This window comes from Copadichromis virginalis, linkage group LG20 (assembly GCF_057382275.1).
Source record: "Copadichromis virginalis isolate Kocher_CV1m ecotype Utaka linkage group LG20, C_Virginalis_male_GT1.1, whole genome shotgun sequence".
NCBI lineage: Eukaryota > Metazoa > Chordata > Actinopteri > Cichliformes > Cichlidae > Copadichromis > Copadichromis virginalis.
In genome coordinates this window covers 31,615,149-31,637,676 of record NC_140637.1, presented here as the reverse complement: position 1 = coordinate 31,637,676, position 22,528 = coordinate 31,615,149, and the positions used below count along the sequence as shown (strand labels likewise).

General features: G+C 42.2%; 1 protein-coding gene across 2 annotated transcripts in view; it reads right to left on the bottom strand.

Moving 5' to 3' along the window:
• Positions 1-4,040: 4,040 nt before the first annotated feature.
• otud5a (OTU deubiquitinase 5a) overlaps positions 4,041-22,528 on the bottom strand; it is a 37,654-nt gene continuing 19,166 nt past the window's right edge. For both annotated transcript variants that reach the window (XM_085443171.1, XM_085443172.1), the window contains exons 3-9: positions 14,884-14,948; positions 14,640-14,796; positions 14,422-14,570; positions 12,718-12,903; positions 10,989-11,193; positions 10,776-10,847; positions 4,041-4,344 (exon numbers count right to left, since the gene is read on the bottom strand). In XM_085443171.1, coding sequence (XP_085299297.1) covers positions 4,211-4,344; positions 10,776-10,847; positions 10,989-11,193; positions 12,718-12,903; positions 14,422-14,570; positions 14,640-14,796; positions 14,884-14,948 — 968 coding nt within the window. In that variant the 3' untranslated portion in view covers positions 4,041-4,210. The remainder of the gene's footprint in view (positions 4,345-10,775; positions 10,848-10,988; positions 11,194-12,717; positions 12,904-14,421; positions 14,571-14,639; positions 14,797-14,883; positions 14,949-22,528) is intronic.

Below are 22,528 nucleotides of genomic sequence, written 5' to 3'. Positions count from 1 at the left end.
GACGAAGTTTTGTTACCTGCTGACTGGGGTCGCGCCTCATTATAAATGCGGTATTTTTAAACGGTGAAAGCGATAATTACGAGAAGGTCAAAATAAGACAAGTGAGTGCCAAGAATCCGTCCGAGAGGACCGCAGACTGCCCCTGAACCTAATGAAGCTGCTCAGTCTGAGCTTCTTACCACAGAATCAAGTAATCCCATCATTTAACTGACGTCAGATTTTTAAAAAGTTTTAAACTTTCCCCCAGCACGAAGCTAAAACCTTTCTTAGACTTTAAACCATCCTGCAGGGCTTTTTACAAATTAATTTGGCGTTTACAGGAACATACAAACTGTCACATTTAAATAAAAAACGCTGCCTGCGCCTCTTTTAAAAGCTTAAAACACCTTTGCTGCTGATAGTGCTCATGCTCTTATGCTTATTAAGTTTATTATTATTATTATTATTATTATTATTATTATAAGTGCTGTGTGTTTGTCTAAGTGCTGTAAATACAGCTGATTTATTGTTTTAATCCGTTTTCTTTGGACTAAAAGAGAACAACTTTTTTTATTGGTTCAATTACCTGTAAGGGGGGGGGGGGGGGGGGTAAAAGTAAACACAGAAAGCTTTGAGAAGTTAGTAATTTTAAAGCAGTAGCATGCATGTTTACAACCACCAGTCAAATTTAATAAAAGCTACTGAAAGCTTTGCCTCAAATAAAAAGTTTTGCTGTTCTTCCATATCTGACCTTTCTTTGAGTACCGTCTCATTCTCTGGCTAACTGGTGAAAATGGATCATAATGGATCACAGGACTGTAAGAAGGACAAAGCAGATTTTACTCCACTGCTAATGCAGAAAAAGATTTCATCCAAGTCGTGATCTGATGAATTTGTTCACAAACCTCAGTTTCACTAGTAATACTTTGTGGCCCTCATCAGAGGATGAGTACTCAGCACTGTAGTTACATGATGGCCGAGCTCTAACACCAGTCCATGGCAGCTTGCTTCCGCCACTGATTTTTATTTTTTGCCATCTATAACTTAAAATTTCGAGTTAATTTCTCAAAATGCTGACTGACCCCCCCCAACTTTCTCATGTTTCTGAGGTGCTAAAAAGCAAACAGAAGCAACTGCTCTTAAACATCAATGATTCATATTCTTACTGGAACTCATTGTTTCATTTGTAAATCAGAGAGGAACACAGAGGTCAGAGAGAAAGCTGCATTAGTTAATCACACTAATATAGTGTTGGCTTTTTGTTGGTTTAACTTTGTGTTTGTGAGACAAGGTTAACTGTTGTTTCTCTTTTCTGAACTGACTGCTTCTTGTCATATTTCAGTCCAGAACAAAAGGACCGGGTTTGTGTCAGAAGTTAGTGAGGGTGACCTCTACCTACACGACTTAATACAGCTACAATTGGAAAAACCCAGAACTTCATCAAACCACGTCTTTGTTGATATACAAGTCCTGTGTCAAAAAGTGTCTTCTTTACAGGGTAAAGAGTAAATTTAGGTCCATCGCAGAATCATTAAACCACAACTTCTCATCTGGATTCAAACTTGTGATATCTTTCCACTCTTTCGGTATATTACCCTGTCTCTCGTTCTGGTGTTTTTATACGTATAATAGAATGACCTCCATCACTTTGGCTACGTTCACTCTGCAGGTCTTAGTGCTCTATTCCGATTTTTTGATCAAAACTGATTTTTTGTCTGCTTCTTCACACTACAAATACAATGTAACAGCAAACGCGCTCTAGTGTGAACCCTCAAACCGGCCCGCATGCGCAAAAGAAGACGTCACACACAACGCGCTCTGTTTAGACCCAGACCAAACAGCATTGTGTGACTGATGGCCCTTAATATAAAGACTTGTTTCGGACGTTACGTTTTTGCTTTAAGTTATAAAGTTATTTCGTTATTTACATATGGCCTAATAGTTATCCTTATTGCTGTTTTAGAGGAGCGGTGCTTCAAAGGATAGTTGCAATTTCTGTCAGAATCTGCAGATTATACAGTACAAAGAAAATGTTTGCATTTCTCCAACGTTGTCTTCCCAACACTTTCACTGGATGGCCAGGAAGTGTTCGCGATGTCTTCTCGGGCGCTTCTCCGGTGCTGATAATTGGCGTCTGTCTTGTGTCAGTGACGTAAAAGACGGATTTAATGCGACATGACTATTCAAACAGCGGTCGCTTTCTAAAACATCAGATATGTATCGGATTCAGCACCACATACTAAAGTGACCCAGATCGGATTTGAAAATATCGGATTTGTGCCGTTCACACTGTCACACCATGATCGGATATGGGTCGCATAGGGTCAAAAAAGTCAGATTTGATGCGCTTTCGCCTGCAGTGTGAATGTAGCCTTTGGCTACACTTTAGTGAAAAGGAGAAGGAAAAGAAAAAAGAAACCACATTTTTTCAGAAACATTTTCCTCTTTTTATTCCAAGAAAAAGTTTTTTCATCCCAAACGAGAAAATAAAATAAAACAAACTTATATTATTAATAATAACAACAGTAATCAATCATTAAGAGGATAAGTATGACAATTCTCTCTATTTTTCTCTGTTTTTTTTGTTGGTTTTTTTACGCTTTTCTCTATGATGATATTGGTCGTGGTCAATTAAACATGCAGCTAAATAAGTCCGATGATGATGATGAAGGTAGAGGAGGAAGAGGAGAAAGACAAAAAGAGGAATGGGTTGTGGGGGGATGTTACAGGCCGTGAAGCTGGGGGCGCTTTTTCTGTTTTAGAAAGTAAATGTGTCGACATAAAATGGCCGCCAGTAGCGGTGGAGGGTTGGTTTGGCTTTTTACAGCCAAGCTAAGCTTAGCTAGCATTAAAACATAATAAGACTTTTTTGTGTGATAGCTTGCTCGCTAAAGACTTTGGGTAACTTAGCCTAAACACAATGATTATGGGACTAGCAATCTTCACGCAAAACAACTGCCAGAAGGAAAAATTACTACTTTGCTACTGATTGCTAAGCTAACAGCGACTCCGTTTATTAGCAGCGCTGCTAATGACCTAGCCTTAAAACAGTAAGACTTCAAGTGATAGCCTGCTCACGGACGAGCATGCTAACTTAACCTTAACATTGTTAAATATTTCCAATCCTGATTAGCATGATCAAGTTTTAAAATGCAGTCATTCCCTGACGCAGAATGGCTACCAGCATGAGTAACAAAAGGGCCAAAGAAACAATTCTAACTAGCATAACGTGTGCTACGATAAGTGGGGAGGGGAAAAAAAGCTAACAAACACACCTTCTTTAATTAAGCTAACTGTAAATATAGCTTGTTAGTGGTGTAAGACTTCAGGTAATTGCGTTAGCCTCCAGGACCCTGACGCACAAACAACCAACTGGCCGCCATTTTTTCCCCCCACTTCTGATTAGCGTTCTTCATTCAAACCAATGATGATGTTAGCTGCAGAGCTAACGGCCTGATTTCAAAGAGTAGAAATGTACCGATTGCAAAATTCTGGGCCAATGTTTACAAGTACAATTTGTCCTACAGCTGATACTGATACCAATGTTTGTTTATTTAAGTTTTTTATTAATTATTTTATTTTATTTATGCAAAGGAACCTTCATTGTATAAAAACAACAAAAAACTCACTGAATCAAAACTTAAAGTCTTTCAGCTCTTCATATCACTACTTTTTATACATTTAGCCTGGACGAAACTGAAGTGAAACAAATGCGCAAACGTCTGCCGCTGTCGTCGCTGAATGCCGTCAAACGGCAGTCAGTAAGGTCGGCAGCAGGCGATGCAGATCTCCCGCCAATATTTCAGTACATCCCTAAACACGAGGATTAAAATTCAAAGCTGCCCAGAACGATGTTTAAATGTCAAAAAGTACAAATTACAGCTGACGCCGAGTCAGCGTTAAGACCGAGCTCCGTCCGAGTGGTAACCAGGAAACGAAAAGACAGAAAAAAAAAAAAGAGGCAAGGAAGAGGAAGTGAGATGGGAAGCAGGGAAGAGAGTCGACGGAGTGGAAACAGAGAGATATGAGCCGATGAGGAACCAAAAAAAAAAAAAAGTGCATCATTGTTGGATGTTTTATTTTTTCCCTGGTGGAGCTCCTTCAGTGGGTCAGAGGTGAAGTGGGGGAGGGGCAGGAGAGTAATGGTGGGGTTGGGATGCTGGGGTTGAAGGGTCATTGTTGTTGTGTGTGCGCGTTTTTTTGTTTTGTTTTGTGCGTATCGGGCCAGTTATCAGCTGCTGTCGGGTGATGGCTCTCTCTCTCGATGCATGGCGGCGCTCTGGTGCTTGATTTTGTCCAGGTACTCCTGCTGAGACACCGCCAGCACCGACGCCAGGATCTCGTCGTCCTCCCAGTCTGTCAGGCCTGAAACACAAACACACAAAACATATGAGAACTTTTAATACACAGACCTGCTCTGCTCACATCCACCTCTGCAGTTCAGATCAAAACTCTCACACTCTGAAACAAACCTTACTTCATTTGCTAGCTTCAGGAAGCCAGCTGAGGGACAGTACTTTTTTGTTTGTGACAGTACTCACAGCAGTCTGAAGCACTTTGGGGTTCTTTTAGCACGCAAGGTTTAATTTATGATGGTGACAGTTAATATGAACACCCCAGATATTATCTGCAACATGATCTGCTCGTTAAGTCTGACATCATTTGCCTTTTTCATGTGCAGATGCTCCTTCAGGTCCCAATGCAAACAAAGACAGGGAGTGTTGAGAGTTAAAGACAGTCCAAATTATTTCCAGCAAAATTAACAGTGTGGCTGTTCTCCCAGGTGTTATAATAAGCTTTCATGTTTAGCCATACACGATGTTAGACTTGGTATGGGGTCAAAATGTTCTCAGTAAAAGTTGAAATGCTCATCGTGTCATTTGGTGACATGGCAGGAGGAACGCGATGAAAACTGACCAAACGTCTCTGCAGTGTGAGCCCATGGGCTGTCCTCTACATCAGCGGTCCCCAAACCCCGGGCCACAGACCGGTACCAGTCCATGCGTTGTTTGGTACCGGGCCGCGAGAGTTGTGGCTCGGGTGTGAAATTTATGGTTTTCAGTGTTTTTGTTGTTAACTCTGTTTCTCTGGGTCTTTTCCCGTGTTGTAGTTGTGTCTTATTTTGAAAGACATTTTTAGGCGTTACCATAGCAACCAGAGAGCATTAAGGGGCAGAGAGGAGGATGTTACTCTCAATGTTGTTGGTGCATTTCAGGAGGACGCTGCTAATAATAAACACACTTACACAGTGAATTCGCGTTTATTATATATTTACAGAATACCACCGTTTTTGTCTTGGTCGTATCATTTTATTTTGTTGTATTTATCCGTGACACCTTAATGGCCGGTCCGTGGCGCAAAAGAGGTTGGGGACTGCTGCTCTACATCATAAGTTTGAAAAATCATATCTTAAACACCCGCTGAGCGTGAACGGTGTTAATAAAAAGCCAGAGACATTGACAACGACACCTGAATAGGTTTCGGGTGCTCGGGTCTGTTCAAGCCTCAAAACCAAAGGGACAAAGCAGGGCACCGTGTCAAAAAAGACAAGAGGCTCTTTCAAAAATAAAAAAATTAAAAAGCAGATGAGGTCACGGTCAAAGAAGCTCGGGTCGTCATAAGTTTGTCAAAATTGAATTAAAGCTCAATTAACAAACAGCTGAATTAATCAACGCCTAAAGTGACAGACCTGTGGCTGCTGAGCCACAAAAGAAATGAAAAATCCCCTCAGGTTTGGTGTGAAAGTGTCAGAAAGGAGGAGGTGATGCAGAGCAACAAACAGTGACATTAACAAAAATGCCTAAAATAATGAAGCACGATTCCCTGAATGGTATCGGTTACTATAAGGATAAGCTGGGCACTGAGCGCTGGCCTCAGATGTGACGTCCTGCAGTGGTTTTTTATGAGGAAATCAGTTTGAAGACTACATATGGACACTAAAAACAACTTAATGCTATTTACCTAAATGACTGAGCTCAACACAGTGAAAGTGTCATTCGCCCTCATTTAAAGTTGTGTTAGTCTCACAGTGTGTCTGTAGCTTCTGGTCAGATGGAGACAAAGCTCGTCCAGTCAGAGTTTCTGCTTTATTTTTGGGGAGTGGGGCTCAGTCTCTGTCTATCCATCTTTTGGTGTTAAGCTAATTATCACGTGTCAGGAAGCTTTTGATGCACAAACAGTTTGTTATCAGCTCTGACAAAAGCTGAATAGTTCCCAGTTAATCAAGCCGGGGTCTGGCTGTCTATCAGCTGTGAACGGTGAACGTATTGCAGTCTATTGTGAAAATTCAGGGAGAGTGATAGTTGTTAAACAGATTTACAGGAAATGATTATAATGCTTATACTTTGAGTAGTTTGATGCTGGTAGAAAAACTACTCCTGCAGAGAGGGTTTCAACTTTGTCTTTTTCTTTTCTGATAATCAGAGCAAATGTAATGAGGTTTTAAATATCTCCCTGAGTTTGCAGGAACAACAGCCAACAACAGTAACGAGAGTCAGCAAGTCCCGAGAGGTGATGGAAAAGCGAATACGACCAACTACGATCGGGACGTCTCCCGCCTGCAGAACGACCATCTGGTCCATCTCTGCTGGACAAATCCAGGCATGTGTTGCTTGTACTTTGCGGCGATTTGAGTGCTGCTGTTACAGAGCACTTTGTTATTTCTATCTTTGCAGTTGTGACTTCTTTTGCTGCGGTTGCATTAATCTGGCATTTGCCATAAACACAAACAAATATCTTTCAAACGATAATGCACACCGCTATCCATCTAGCTCCACCGGGATGTGTCAAAACTTTAAACTTTAAAAAACAAACAAGTTCTGAACCACTGAAAACGAAGCTCCTAAAGCTGTGAGCGTGTCAGGAAACCTGGAGGAGGTGACACAGAAGCACAGCAGAGGGCAGTGAGATTTTACACAAAAACAAAGATTTACTTTATTTTTATGACTAATCGCTTGGGAATTTTATCTGGCCAATTAAAGATGAGCATGCGGCAGTAAACATGTGGTCAGTGAAACCTGCTGTTGATCGGAGTCTCAAATGAACACAAGACACCAAAATTTGTTCATGTAATTTCACCAATTTACATGCAGCAGTTTTATTTCAGCGCAGTGAGTCCGAACTTTCTCTCCTCTGCTCTTGGTTACACTCTCAAGGAGAAACTGATCAAACGATGACAATGACTCTCAAGTGTTGATTAACTAATTTTAGGAGTGGTCCCTCGCTGCCTGGCCATCTAGTTTAAACTCATTAACATGTGTTAGGAAGCTTTTGATAAACAGAACATGCTAATAAGCATATTTAAAGCTGAACTACTCAGGGAAATACTTGCATTCATTTATCTCCCCTGCTCTCAGTTACATTGTTCATCATGTAAAGCTGAGGAGAAAATGGTCAAACAAAGACACCACTCAAGTTTCTGTCAGTTGAGCTGCTTCTGGGAGGGTCACGGTCTGCCCATCTTTAGTTTAAACTCATTAACACATGTTTGGAAGCTTGTGATGAACTTACAAATAAGCTAATGATCAACTCTAGTAAAAGGCGAATAGGTCGAGTTTAATCAAGCCCGATATCAGGATTTCTTATGTACTTAATTTATATTAGCACAGTGTGTATCTTTCCCCATTGATAGCTGCTCTGCTATCAGGTGGAGTTTGTTTTATTCAAGAACCAGAGACAAAACCACTCAAGTTTCTGCCACTTTGACTGCTTCTGGAAGGAAATTGTAACTTTTCTTCCTCTTTGGCTTTTGACAGCACTTATTGGCACCAGTTGAAGCTAACTGATTACATTACCATAAGTTCAATACAAGGGTGAGAGGGTGACTTTCTCTGAGATTTGTTTTTGAAAAGACATCGTTCATTGAACGATCTGCCTGAGGACTCTGTCTCACCTGTGTGTCTGAGCCTTACAGGAGGTGGATAACTCTGTGACCCCCCTCTCAGCCACAGCCACCAGGTCTGACAACTCTTCTGCCCCAAACTCATGCATCTTTTAGAATTAGGGGCGAGGCCACTTTAGGTGCGAAGTAGATGCTCCTTCCTAAATGCTAAAGTTTGCTTTCACCAATTGAAATAACTGAACTGTCACCATATTTGTGTTGCTGGTGTCTTTGAGAGCATTTTTAATGAAACTAACTGATAAAAAAAAATCGCATCTGCGGTGTGGTTAACTGTGCTAACATAACATCAAAGACATCTGTGCTTCACTTTAGGCGAATGGAGTTTTATTATGTTATTAGTCAGTTACATAACATTAATTAGCAGGAATCTATGTCCTTTAATTGCAGCTTGCAAGTTCAAGTTAGCTGATAACACTTCACCCTCTCATCTAAATGTTTCACTCATGGCTCCAAAAACCATCATGACACTAACCAAAGCGCTTCAAATAAGTAATAACAGTGTCTACATACATGTTGACACAAACATGGTTTTGGGAACTATCGGGACCCGACTAAAAGAAACAGGAACCAGTGGCCCGTACATATATGACAGGAGATGAGGTTAATGTGTTGCACTTGTAAGTAGTGTGCACCATGAATGCAGTATGTTCCACTTTACAAAGGCTCGGTGACTAACATCTGAAATCACGGCTCACCAACAGCTGAACTGTGTGTTAGGTAGATGGAGTGAATGACTCAGCAAAGCGGTCCTGATATTACTTTACGGTCTTCTTGTTTTAAACTGCTGGCGTACAGATTTCGCAGCGCTGAGTGGACGCCACTTCACCGCGATGACAGAAACGTGTCGTTGTCTTTTTAGTTTAACTAACAGTCAAAGCAGGATCAGGGGAGACTCAGATACTCATGACACAGTTATTATAACAATACCTCACTCATGATACGATATTATTGCAATTTTTAACATTTTGTAACACGGTGACTTTTTAAATAACAATGCTGCAATTTCCCACCCTTTTTCAAACAACGCCCTCAAAGTTCAGTTTTGTTCATATCCGTTTTATCCTGATTAAGCTATTATTATACTGTAAAATAAGACTGAAGCATAACCAAAGCCGTCATTAAAAACTTGCCATAAATGAGACGATCTGTAATTGAATGGGGTCAAATTGGCAATTACATGCAGTGTGTTTCTGCATGTAATTGCCAATTTGATATGAGACACACAGAGAGACATCCTGATGAGTTAAATATCATCTTGTACTTTGATAAACACTCCAGAATTCAGCTTTGTGCGTTAAACGTGATAACACTGTTACACATACAGCAACAACAACAAAACTGTGTGTTTTTTCATAGCAACAACAGCATGTACGTCCTCAGATAACCTCACACACACACACACACACACACACACACACACACACACACACACGGCTCAGCTGCTTCCTGTTGAGGACTGACTGTAAACAAAGTGACTGTCAGCTACACGAGTGTACGGTTATAGCCGTCTTTCTGAGGACCAGGAGGAAACTTACACCTTGGAGGGACATCTCTGCAAAACTAGGACCACACCATTTGTAATGTGCCCCCGACTGGTGTCTACAATCTGCATTCTGAAGCCTCGACATTGATGGGTTTTTTTAACCAGAAGTGACCATATTTAGACTGGAGGGTGGAACTTAGCACGCTAATGCTACTAAGCTAACTGGGTGTCAGCATTTGACCCAGATTTGTTCTACACATGTGCAAAGAAAATGCACATGCTTCCTTTGAATGGAAGCTATGGTTAAGAGTAAATGGTAAATGGACGGCTACTTGAGTAGCACTTTTCTACTCTACCACAAAGCATCATTCACCCAGTCATACACACATTCATACAAGCACTTTTCTATGCCTCATAAATGAGGAAGCGGATTTATTTAAACATTACGATACATGCATCAAGGTATCTTGCTCAAAGACACTTGACATGCAGAGTGGAGGATCTGAGGAATGAACCCCTGACTTTCTTATTAGTGGATGACCTGCTTTAAATGCTGAGTCACAGATACATGGCCACACATGACTGTCAGGCACAGGGAACTGTAGCCAGTGGCTATCTGAACTGGACGTGTTTTTTTTTTTTTTTTTTTTTTACTGTTTGTACTTTTGGAGCAGTTTTAAATTAAGTTATCAAACAAATATTATGACTTACTGTAAGGAGGTCTGTGCTGATGGCTGACAACTTGATGACTACAGTTGCTGATAAATTAGTATTCCACCCTACAATCCAAATCCAACTTATGGCTCCAAAACACCAGCATGCTAATGTTAAGTCTTCAAAATGCAGATCAGTGGGTGATGTCACGGTGGCCATGTCCATCTTTATCAGACAGCTTTCTAAAGTAATATTATTTGTCAGATAATTTCCGTAAATACGCTTCATGAGGTGCCAACAGCACAAACTTCAGTTAGTGGATGTGAAGCCTAGCAGACAGCTAGCAAAGCACAACCAGCGTTGACCCAAACCTTCGAGCCTTAACAAAATGATTGTGGGAGGAAGTTCTATATAAAAATTATTGTTGCCATGGAGAAAGAAATTATACATAGAAGCCAAAACTTTGTTTTGTATGAGGTTGTAAACATGTTTATTTCTTCTGTAAAGTTAGACATATTAATATGGAAGTCTGTGGGGACTGATTGAACTTCCTCAAGTGGCCATTAGAGGAACTGCAGCTTTTGCAGTCTGATTGGGCCATTCAGAAATGACAAACAGTTTTACATGTGTGAACGTGGAGTCTGAACCTCTCTGTGGAATGGACCTGTAAAGGGCCGTGTGACAGACTCACGTCACAGGAACACACAGTATAAAAAAATAAGGTCCTCAAAGGTGTGAATGAGTGTGTGTGACGCTTACCAAACGCTGTAGGTGACATCTCCTGCATGATGGCTCTGTACTCCAAATGGTGACGACTCTGATTACTGGGACCTGCACAGGCCGAGATACATACAGGTACGTCAGGAAAAAACATTAGCTCACACTGTGTGGACACAATTAAGTCCTCATAAAGCAGATTGGTACGTTTTAGTGTGCAGACTTAGAGCCAAGGTACATATGTGTGTGTTATACCTGGGGCGCAGGGGGAGGGGGGTTTGCTCAGGATGAGGGCAGCTCCTGCAGGGGAAGGGGGCTTGTTGTTGGTTGATGGGGGAGTTGTGAGGTCAGAGTGGGAGGGGTCTGAGTCACGTTGCCGTGGTGACCGAGCGCTCCAGTCGTCTAGCCCGCTGGAAGCAGCCGCTGTTGCCGAGCTGCAGGTGGCACTGGCCTTACGAGGCTGAAAAAAGAGAAAAGTTTTGGTTTTTGTTACACCAGCAAAGTTTCATCCACTTAAACTGAATTTAAGACATTTTTTTCATTATTTTTCATGCCTTTATTTGACAGGACGGTTTAAAGCAGACAGAACTGATGCTTTTTAAGTCACTGAGTCAGTAGGTTCAAATATAAATGGCTATTTCTTCTGTTTTACAGGCCCACAAATAACCAGCTGATTTACTGTATATCCTGTTAATCTATCAGAATATAGCATATTAATTGAATATTGTGGCTCCTCTTTAAACTTCCCCTGAATGCTGCAGATATCTCTGTTAGAAACAGGGAAGAAGGTTTGTGTCAGCCTGCAGTTTACAAGAAATCTTCCAGATTTAAATATCCAGCAGTTTTTCTGCATACTGCTTGCATCTTTCATTTTACATCTTCTTAATTCAGTCGTTGCTGTATATAACAAATCAGTGCTGAGCAGCTTCTTCATATTTTAACTCTGAACATTGGTGTTTTTTGGTTTTTTTAAGGACCTTCATTGGTATTCCAAAGTGAAACTACCGACTATAAAAAAAAGGAAAAACCCTACTCATTATTAAGGGGATTTGAGGCAATTTGCTTCACAGGCGTCTCACTCTGTGGAAAACACCTCCACCTGACCATCAGTTATATTTGTTTAACCAGGAAGCTCCTGCAGGAGTGGGTCGACAAAGGGAGCATTAACAAGCATGTTTTTTTATGACGGGAGAAATCGACGCTCTGCTGGAAAACCGGGACAAGCACACGGAGAACATGCAAACTAAACACCGGGTGTGTCAGAGTGAATGAAATGATGGGTATGGGTAGCTGGTATCCTTGTCTTTGTATCTGACATACATGGTCGACAAAAGCAACTGTGTGGCTCACAATCCATCAAAAGTCACAGTTTATAGTTCATTTGGACGAGCACGTTTGATTCAGGTCTGATTGCTACTGCAGGAGGAACAGCGACTCTTGTAAATTACGGATGCACGGTCGAAGTGTTGTCGCCTCGCTGTGGCACGAGCTCATCTGTCGTTCGGCTGAATGAGGTAAATAAATGGTTTTGGTGGCCTGATATGAACTGCGGTATAATTTTCTTTCAAAGAAAAGCACAAATTAGCCAGCTGGCTCTGTGGGGTTTTAAATGATGGCGACAAATTAAAGTGAAAAGGTTCAAAACCTTTTAACCCCGACAGTGAGTGACGGTTAGGGTCACCTATGGCAATCTGATTTTTGTTCCAGGTCCAACTGTGGGTCCTGTTTAAAATGACCATCGACTGAGTTGGTGTTTAGCTGAAAGCACGATTCATATCTGTCTGTATGGTTTGTCTGAAAGCATTAAAAATGAAAGTAAATCCATCACATTCCTACATTACATAAGCAGTTACGAAAACAGGGCGGATGGTTTAAGGATTCTGCTGCTAGAACAACAGGTTTTTCTCGAAAGTGAAATAAAAGCACACAGTTCTGAGTCAAATAATTTTCAGTGAATATTCATGGCCCGGCTCCCCCGTCCCACCTGTCTGGCCTGTTTCTCCTGGTCCCGCAGCCACTGCAGGTAAGACTCCCGGGCCACCTGCTCCTCAATGGCCTCGTTGGTGGCCTCCCAGTCCGTCGCCCTCTTTTTGTCCTCCAGCATCTGCTGCTCGATCCACGACTCCTCTGACGTCTTGATGGCCGACTTCATAAGAGACTGGTCCGCATACTGCGAGGAGGAGGAAATATATTTATTATACACACACAACTCCCTGAGCTAAAATGCTAAATATCAGCTAGAACAGCGGTTTTCTTTAACCCTGGATTTGGTCAGATTTTATTAGTGACTGGGAAAAGGAGACAAAACAAGGCACAATGTGTCAAACTTAAAGTCCTTCATAAATTTTACTTCTGCCTGCAGGACGGTTAACACAGACAATCTCAGCTAAGGTGATAAAACTCAGTACGTCTTTATAAAGTGTAAAGAGGGGGGCTGAGCATCCATTTGAGACCATCTCGTATCTCTGTTGTCATTTTGAAACCACGCAGCAGCAGAGATATGGAGTCACAGACGGAAACGGCGCCTTCAAAGAGTCGCTGAACTGAAAACAGGCATGCATCTACATAAAAATACGTTTCTGCATCACAAATCTTGAAGCGCTGGAGCTGTAGACGAATGTTTCGTAACAGCACTCACAGGAAAGTTTTCATCAAAAAACCCTGCCAAGTTTGAGACTTGTAGGCTTTGATCTGCCCCCTCTACTGTACATATAAACGGCATGTTTCAAGAAGTTGTTCTCAGGCCCGTTAAACAGACGGCGTGAGACCGCAACAACCCCGACGCCGTGTAATCAAAAACTGAATGCAATGATTTGGAACCAGCAAACCCTTCGATTATTCACAATACAACACAGAAAACATGTCAACTGTTTAAACTGAGAGAAAAAGCTTGCAACTAATTAAGTTAACTGGCAACAGGTAAGCAGCACGATTGGGTGTAAAAGGCGCGTCTTGGGGAGGCGGAGTTTCTTAAAGCTAAAGATGGACAGAGGTTCACCAGTCTCCAAAAAAACTGGACTCTGCATGCTGAAGTACATCATCTTGAGAAATTTCTGGCGCAGAAAGCAAGGCTGAAAATCAATATTGGATGCCCGTGATCTTTGGACTGTCAGGCGGCACTGCATTTAAGACAGTCATGATTCTGTCATGGAAATCCGTGCATGGGCTCAGGAACACTTCCAGGAATCACGGTCTGTGAACACAGCCTGTTCTCTGTGCCATTCAAACAACAAATGCAGGTTAAAGCTGCAAAGAAGAAACCACACGTGAACATGATCCAGAAATGCTGCTGCCATCTTTTCTGGGGCAAAGGTCATTTAGATTGAACTGAGACAAAGTGGAAAACTGTTCTGTGGTCAGACAACTTGAATTTTGTCCTGCTATGGAGGCGAGAGACCATGCAGCTCAGTTCAAAGCCTGCATCTCTGATGGTATGGAGGTGGATTAGGCAGGAGTCTTCGCTCTCCCATCCAAATCGTTGAACTCGGGTGTTTCAAACACTTCATTGGCCACAGGTGTATAAAATCAAGCTTGATTCGCTTGATTTACCAATCTGTCATGCTCTACTTTCTTGAGCTTTACTACTTATTTATTGTGTTACTTGTTGTGTTTTTGCAGAACTGGGATTTCCCAACTTTTAGGATAACTAAAGTCAATCTGATGTGCTAAGCGAGTTTGGTTTTTGTACCCCAGGTTTGAAGGCGGGCAGTCCCAGTCCGACCCCGATCGTGGCCTTGTTGGGATTAACCACGGAGTTGTAGTGGATGTTGCGGTGGTAGCTCACTCTGATTGGTTCGTCGTGGTTCTGATGGATGCCGTGGAAAGTGTTGATTGGTTCTGGAGGAAGAGGAGGTTGTTAGATGGATGCGACTGGCTGACGGCGATGAAGGTTGTTTCTCGACTCACCTGTGCTGTACTGGTAAACCTCCACTGGCCTGTTGTACATCTCCGCCATGGCCTGCATCTCGATGTGGTTGCCATGGCAGTTGTTTTTCCTCTTCCTGTTGATGTATGTGGTGAAGTCCTCTGTCACGTAGTTGGAGAAATAATCTGCGTTCTTCATCTGAACGCCAAAAGCAAAAACTTTATAAACACAGACTCGAACTGTAAGAGTAACACAGGAGGAGGAAAAAAGGACGCGTCTACTCACCAGGTAGTCCATACAGTGTTTCCGCACCACTTCATGCATGTCCTGGTCTCCATACACCTGATCAGCTGAGACACAGACACACAGGAAGAGTCAATTCATTTGGGATTCAGTATAAATGCTGGTAATTTGCCAGAACATTAAACAGATTTAAGAGGTTTTTATCAATGCCACTCAGAATTAAACTAATAACTAATTCACAACAACCAAAAATACTGAAAAATACGAATACATTAGGGGCGCGTCGCTGTTCGCATCCACCACCAGCAAACTAATTTCTCTGTCTTGATTTCAGTCAGTTTGAAATGCCTGCATACATGTGCAGGGTCAGTTTAACAATGATGGCTGATTTTCTCCATCTCACTGCCGGCCAGCAGACATGCTAACGACACGAGCATCCAGGCTACCAACGGATTCAGCACTTTTAAGACTTCTGAATGACTGAAGACATTTTTACTCCAATAAAAAAAATTAACTGTCCTGTTGCTGTGAATCACTAGAGACCTGTCGCTGTGACAGCTCCAGCATTTAAGAAAACTGATATTTGGATGAATTCTAAAGACTTTTAAGATTTTTTCAGGCTGTGCAGGAATACTGTAGGTGATTTCCACGAGGAAGCGGATTTAATTTTCCACTAGTCACTTGAGGCTAGTGAGGTTACTTTGTGATCCTTTGACGTCACTCGTTAGCACTGGACTCACTCAGAACAGTGAGCTTGGTTTAGGCGATCCTGAGAGAGGTTAGTTTTAATGAGAGCATCATGCACTGTTGCAGTCTGTTAATTGGAGTATGGACCCTGTTTTGTCTTTTTAAGACTACGCAAAGCTTTGTCTCTTCTTTTCAGTCCTCATTCTCGGCCTCTGCAGCTTTTTAAAAAAAAAAACTGTTTTAATTCATGTGCATGCATGATTGCATGCATTCATGTACGCAAAGTTTTTAAAGAATCCCTCTCGGGCCGCCTAATATTTCAGTGTGGAAAGTTTTACTGGAAGTTTCTGCTTGACGTTGACAACTTTGCAAATGGCAGTGGATGCACAAAGGTCATATCAACCTATGAGAACGGCTGTGTTCTGGTTTGGTTTTGGCTTGTGGTGCAGCTCTCGATTCTTTTTAAACTTTGAGCAGGTCAGTGTTACCGGCATTTAGTCAATACATCACTGCAGGAGGTCAGAGATTCCTGAATTGCACAGAGACGGAGACTGCAGCAGAAAACTTTGAAAATGCCTCTATGATCACTCTGTCTCCTCTTTCAGCTCACGCTCTAGATTATGACAACTATCCTGTAGGACGTGGCTCCAAAATAGTGCGTTTGAAGCCAAGTTCAGGTGCGCTTTGTGATTTTTGTGTTCACCAAACATTACTACTCTAGCTGCAGAAAAAGACATTTCAATTTACTGTAAAAGTTACATTTTATAGCCTCATACTATTGATGTAAGGAGCCTGAGCGCGTCATTGGCTGGAAAGACTTAAGACACCATCTTGGTGTTAGTTAAGAGACAGTTGGAAACCAAACATCCCTTCTGATAAAACCCTTGTCTGCTGTAAAAGAGCACTGATCTATAATTTATAAGCTAGTGAGGATTACTGCAAAGTAGAACAATTGCAGGCATCACGCTCAAAAGTGGTTTCATCTGACAATTCAAAATAATAATAATAATAATAATAATAATTCAGGAATGCTTGTAATCGGAGGACATAAGCACTGTTTTGTGCAGATATGACAACATGTGTGCCTTAAAATTTTGATTTGACCTTTTGTGTGGAAAGGGAACAAAAAGCTAAGGAGGACTGGCGAGTCCAGGGTGGCCTGAGCGCCCGCCATTATAGTTGCACAACTGTGCATGCAAGCAAAGGACCAATGTTGCAGCCATAATTGCAGCATTAGTGTCCCCTGCACTGCCTGCACGGCCCTTTGCAGCTGGTCCTGAGTCTGCACAGAAGCAATGCACTTTCTGCACTGGTCAAAAAAAAGCAAAAAACACTTTCAGTGCTGCAAGGATGTGACAAAACTTATGCTGCTGACAACTGATGCATAATAGTTAGTCTGTGAAGCCCGACTTCAAAGCCAAGTGTTGGATTAAAAAAACAACAACCTAAAAACACTAAAAACAAATTAAAACAATATTAATTGATCAATCTGTCGCTCATTTCCCTTTGATTTCACATGTAGATTATTTTCACTGTTTATTAGCCAGTTTTTGTGTTACATGTCAAAAAAATAGAGAAGCAGAAAAAAAGTCAACAAACAAAAATAATGTCACACAAACACACTTCCTGTCTGAGATGGCGGTGGGATGTAAATGAGGCCCATTTCGGTTCAGTTTACAGAAAGTCACATGATCTGTCACCGCAGTAATTCTCAGAACCCCCCCGATGACTTCCTTTTTCTCACTAGCGGTTTGCTTCGTGTTTTTGTGCATAAACATGGCGGTATGACTGCAAAGTGACACACTCATAACACATCTGACACACACACACACACACACACGGCTGAGCAGCAGCAGCAGGTGTGTGTGTGTGTTTGTATATATAGATCTCAGAAACATTCAAGAGGGAATCTCCCAGTAATCTCCCACTCAGAGCAGTGGCATGCACCCCGGTGCAGGATCTGGAGCACAGCGAGGTTAACCCGCGGGTTAGTCACACATGCACAAAAACCACAGTTTACTGACCAACAAGTTCTCAGAAAAATGGTGTAAAAGAAGGGCAGCTTCTTTTTTTTTGCAGATAGCCACACTGACTCATGCTGGGATTAAATGACTTTTAATGTGATTGTATTGATGCAGACACGTGTTTAATGCTGCAATAAAATTTAGCAAAACTTCAGTTTTGCTAAAGTTGTGACAGTTTGGTACAAATGACAGTGCAAACTCCAAAAACTCCGTCAGTTTGTCTAATTTCAGGCTTTTTTTGATAGAATAAACATGTTTGATATCATTAAACCTTTTCTTCATTGCAGCTCATCCAAAAAGACACAACTTTGACTGGCAGAGTTTGCAAAAGATCTCGTGAACTTTCACACCACTGTTGTCTTCGTCCATCTTTGCACGTTTCTTCAGACTATTTTATTGCTAAGCATCAAGGTGCATTAAACTGCATCCCTTTCACTGCAGGATCGCCAGGATCTGTTGGTCACTGGGTCAGTAACCACCCTTGGACCACGTTTTGCCTACGTGAAGCCTTGGAAGCCAAGTTTGGCTTGGGCAGCGAGATGGTTTGTGCAGGTTCAGTGTTTTTCAGCAGCAACAGGTGCATCTGAGAGTTTGTTGAACAAAGGCATGACGCAAGAAAAGCAGACAGGAGACAAGCACAAAAGACAGAAAACCAGGAGAGGAAGGGACACATGCAACAAGGAGAAGAGAAGGCAACAAGAGGAGAAGGGAAACATAGGAGGAGACAAACAGGAGACGATAGAAGACACAAGGAAATAAGGCAGAAAAACAAAACAGAAGAGGAAACCAAAGCTAGGAGAGGAGATGCGAGACAAGGAGATGAGGCAGGACACAAGGAAATGAGGTAGGAGACATGAGCGGAGACAAGATGCAGAGGAAAAGGAAACAAAAGGGCGAATTTGAGTTGGTTGCTGAGAAATACCACACACACCACGACAGATAGACTTCTGCAGAATTAATAATAAACCACATGCACACACACTCACACCCACACACAAACACGCACACATAAACCACAGCGAGCGTTGTGATTGGTCAGCTTGGACAGCTTTCTCAGAAAGAGGTGGGCCCTCACAGAACCGTGTCCGTCTTGTTTGTTACACCACTGCTGTCGATAAAGTTTTTATCTGAAACTCGCAGTTTGACTCCACCCTGACCGCCAACACCAGCAAAGGCTTCTGGGTACTGAAGTTCAGAAGCAAGCTTTAAATTACCAGCAGCTGGACACTAACATGGACAGAAGGAATGTAGATCCTCTTGCTGCTGATTAGATCTCATTATTATTAGTATTTGTTCATAGTGATCAATAAAAACAAGTTATTATTGATTAGAAATATCAGACATTGAAAATATTAGCAGAACCAACATTCTTGGTAGCAGTATTCATATCTTGGTAATCAAGCTTCCAGCTGACCAATCAGAGAGCAGAGGGACGTCACCATCTCTTCTGCAGAACTTTATCAGCTCCGAAGCTCCGCCCCTGTTTTACACATTCGGAAGCGGGCCGCGGACCACAGAGGCGCCACAGTGACGTGACGTGTGGGCCGCTGGGCCTCACGTCCTTCCTCCTTCTGCAGAATTAAGCTCACTGTCAAGCAGGAACCTCAACTTCCAGTCAGAGGTCAGCTTTAATAACATCAGGCGACCTCAAACAGAGAAGTGCGGCGACTTTGTTAGGTCCTTTAATATGTTCAAAACCTGAAGGTAAACTTACGAGTGGTTCAGATCAGCTGCAGTTAACTGACCCCAAAAACTTCTTTGTGTTTGCGAGCTGGCGCTCCACGACCTCGCTCCACAACGTCCGCCTCCCTGCAGCTGTTTATCCAGCTGTTTCAACCCTCAGAGCTGTGAATCCAATTAAAATGTCAAATTCTGACACATTTTTATCTACCGGTATAATTGTCTGACTGGTTTTCATATTCTTCATACGATTTGTTTTATAGTTTTCTTCTATTTTTGAAGTATTTCTTACTATGTTTCAAAAACGCCTTCATTCTTCACTTGCAGCCTGACCTTTCTTTGATTCTGCAGAAGTTTAACTGTGTTGTTTCTTTAGACACTGAGTCACTTATTTACTCGTAAATAATGCAACATGAACTCAGAGATTCACAAGGAGATTGCAGAGAATTCAAGGGGAAAGTTAAGAGGGAATTTCCTCACAGCTCAGTGTAGGTGTCTGTATTTGTGTGTCTGTATTTGTGTGTGTCTGTGCACTGACTCTGGGTCGGTTTTGAGTGACCAGCTCCAGCCGACCTGACACTTTGACAAGTTTAAAAGACTTGTTTGTCGAGCTGAGGTGACCGTGACCTGAGCAGCGGTGCTTTATACTTATGACACACACACACACACACGCACACGCACACACACGCACACGCACACACACACACACGCACACACACACACACACACACACACACACACACACACAGTCACTCTGTACAGGTCTTTGAGTTCTTTTTAAATCCTGCAGCAGGTTTTAGACTTGTGTCAGTGAAATTGAGATGGAAACCTTAAAATCAGACTGAACTTTGTGAGTGAAACTGAGGAAACATTCCTGCAGCTTTTCCACTTTTCTATCAGGATGCTGCACAGATGAAGAATGCTCTATTTCAAAATAAAAGTTGTGTCTTTTGAAACTCGGCGGTTTCAGTGGTAAGGCTAAACTTTTATTCTGGAGAGAAACGTTCTCCATTTTCGGTTTGTGTCATACTCTTTGCAGTTTCACTGCCACTCAGCGAGTAGTTGGCAAGCGCTTGAGGACAAGTCAGCTTCTTCCACACAAACCACAGGGCATCACAGCATCCTGCTGCAGCCCCAAAGCAATCGCAAGGAGGTTATTGGTGCAACAATGTCTTTGCACCAATTTCAACCTGCAGAAACCACAGAAAACACATTTTCCCTTTACAGAAAAATGTCTTTCCTATGGTTAGTTGACCACCTGGCAACCATCCTGCAGTGGCTGGCTGATGGTCACTGACCGGTCCTAAGTCAGTGATAAGTAGGGATGGGTACCAGTATCCGGTTCTGACATAAACGGTCGTAACCAGACCGAAAAGCAGCACACATTTCGGTGCTTTTTTTTCCTGAGCTGTGATACACTTTAGATTCTAGCCAATCATTTTACGTTTCCGAGGATAGTAGGCGGGGCCAGGTACGTACGTTCTTTAAGAGCAGAGCTACAGATTAAAAATGTCCAAGGCGAAGCGGTCAAAACTCTGGCTGTACTTCACAGCAAAAGATGCAAACTCAGCAGCCTGCAAAAAGTGCTTTAAGCTGATACTGTGATACTGTCAAAGGAGGTAACACCTCAAATCCAATGAAACATCTGGCGACGCATAGCGTTTTTTTTAAAAGCTGAGAAATGCGCTGTATTTGATAGCCTGCTGCGAGACCTCACACCGTGCACATCTACTGCGGGTGTGGTGCCTGTTATCGGACCCGGAGTTAGCAACATCCCCCAAAAACCCGAAGAGGAGAGTCCTGGCCCCTAACCCTGCCAGTGTAGCAGAAATGATGAGGATGATGATGCAGCAGCAGCCGTTCTTCTCTGCGTGAGTAGCTAATTTACGTTGAGTAGGCTAACCACGTTATTACATTAATGCATGTAAGGTGAACTAGCAAACATCATCATAGCTACATGCGGCTGTCTTCTTGTTTGATGGCAGATACTCCCTTCACCCTGGCCAAAAAGGCTAAAATGACCAAAGAAAAAGAGGGAAACAGCTAAACATGAGAGGTTTTTGGACAAAGTTTGTGTTTTTTTCCATTGTTTAAGCACTGCTTCCAGCCAAGAGTGATACCATATATGCCCCATAGCTGCAGAAAAGGCTAACATTGTTATCTTTTTACAAAAAAAAAAAAACAGCTGAACATGAGAGGTTTTTGGACCAATTTTGTGCTCCATTCTTTAAGCACCGGCACCGTTTCAAAAGTACTGGTTTGGCACTGGTATCGGAAAAAACTTAAACGATACCCATCCCTAGTGATGAGCCTCTAAACATAAATAAGTGAAACTATGACAACCGTGAGTGAAAACCTCTCCAATGAAGTACAACGTTGGACGTTTACCGACTTGTGTCGGGTTAGCGGATAACCCTTTTGTCACTTCTTGATCTCAGCACGATGGAGACCAAAAACCCTAGAGGCTTCCAAATGCTAAGTTCAGAGAGCAGTGGGGATGTAATGGTGGAGACAGACAGCTTTTTGAAACAGTCAATGATATACTGTAACGTTAACTTCCTTTTGGACCATTGTAGGAACTACAGTCTTTGGTGGGGAAGTATCCTCCTTCTCTTTCCTGATACAGCCGCTCAGAGTTTGTTTTTTGTTAATACTTTGCACATTTTTTTCAATAGATGGGCAGAAAAAAAGATTTGCATCTTGTGTCTGTTGTCAACACTCTTCAAGGACCAAGAAGAAGATAACCGTAAGTGATCTTTCAGGAAGATGCCAAACATCACGGTCAAACAGATAAGATGGCTGTTGAGGAACAAATGCAAACCATGTTTATTGTTTTGACGTCTGGCGCATTGTCCACACACAACAGCTCCGCCCTACTGCAGGTACACAACAATGATTTCAATCACAATGACAAAAAATGTGCGCATGAAACCACGGCAGGTGTAAACACCTGAGGATGCCCGACACACCTGAACACACACACACAGTTATACAATCTCTGTAACTTTCCACAACTTTTTATAACTCTCAGTCTCGTAACAGTCAGAATCCCAGAGAAACGAATCCAGATGGAGTCGCCTGATGCTGGAAGGGTAAATTTCCAGATGAAAACCAACGGGAAAGTAATTTTCTACACTCACTGAGATTTTTGATATTGGTCGCTAAGCGTTATGTTGGGGTCATCTGGGCAAACTTTGAAGATACCTGACTTCTTCCACATTTTTAGGTGCAGTCAGCAATTTTTCCTGGTTCACTGTTAATGTTACATTTTGACCATGTGACCATTAAAAATGTCT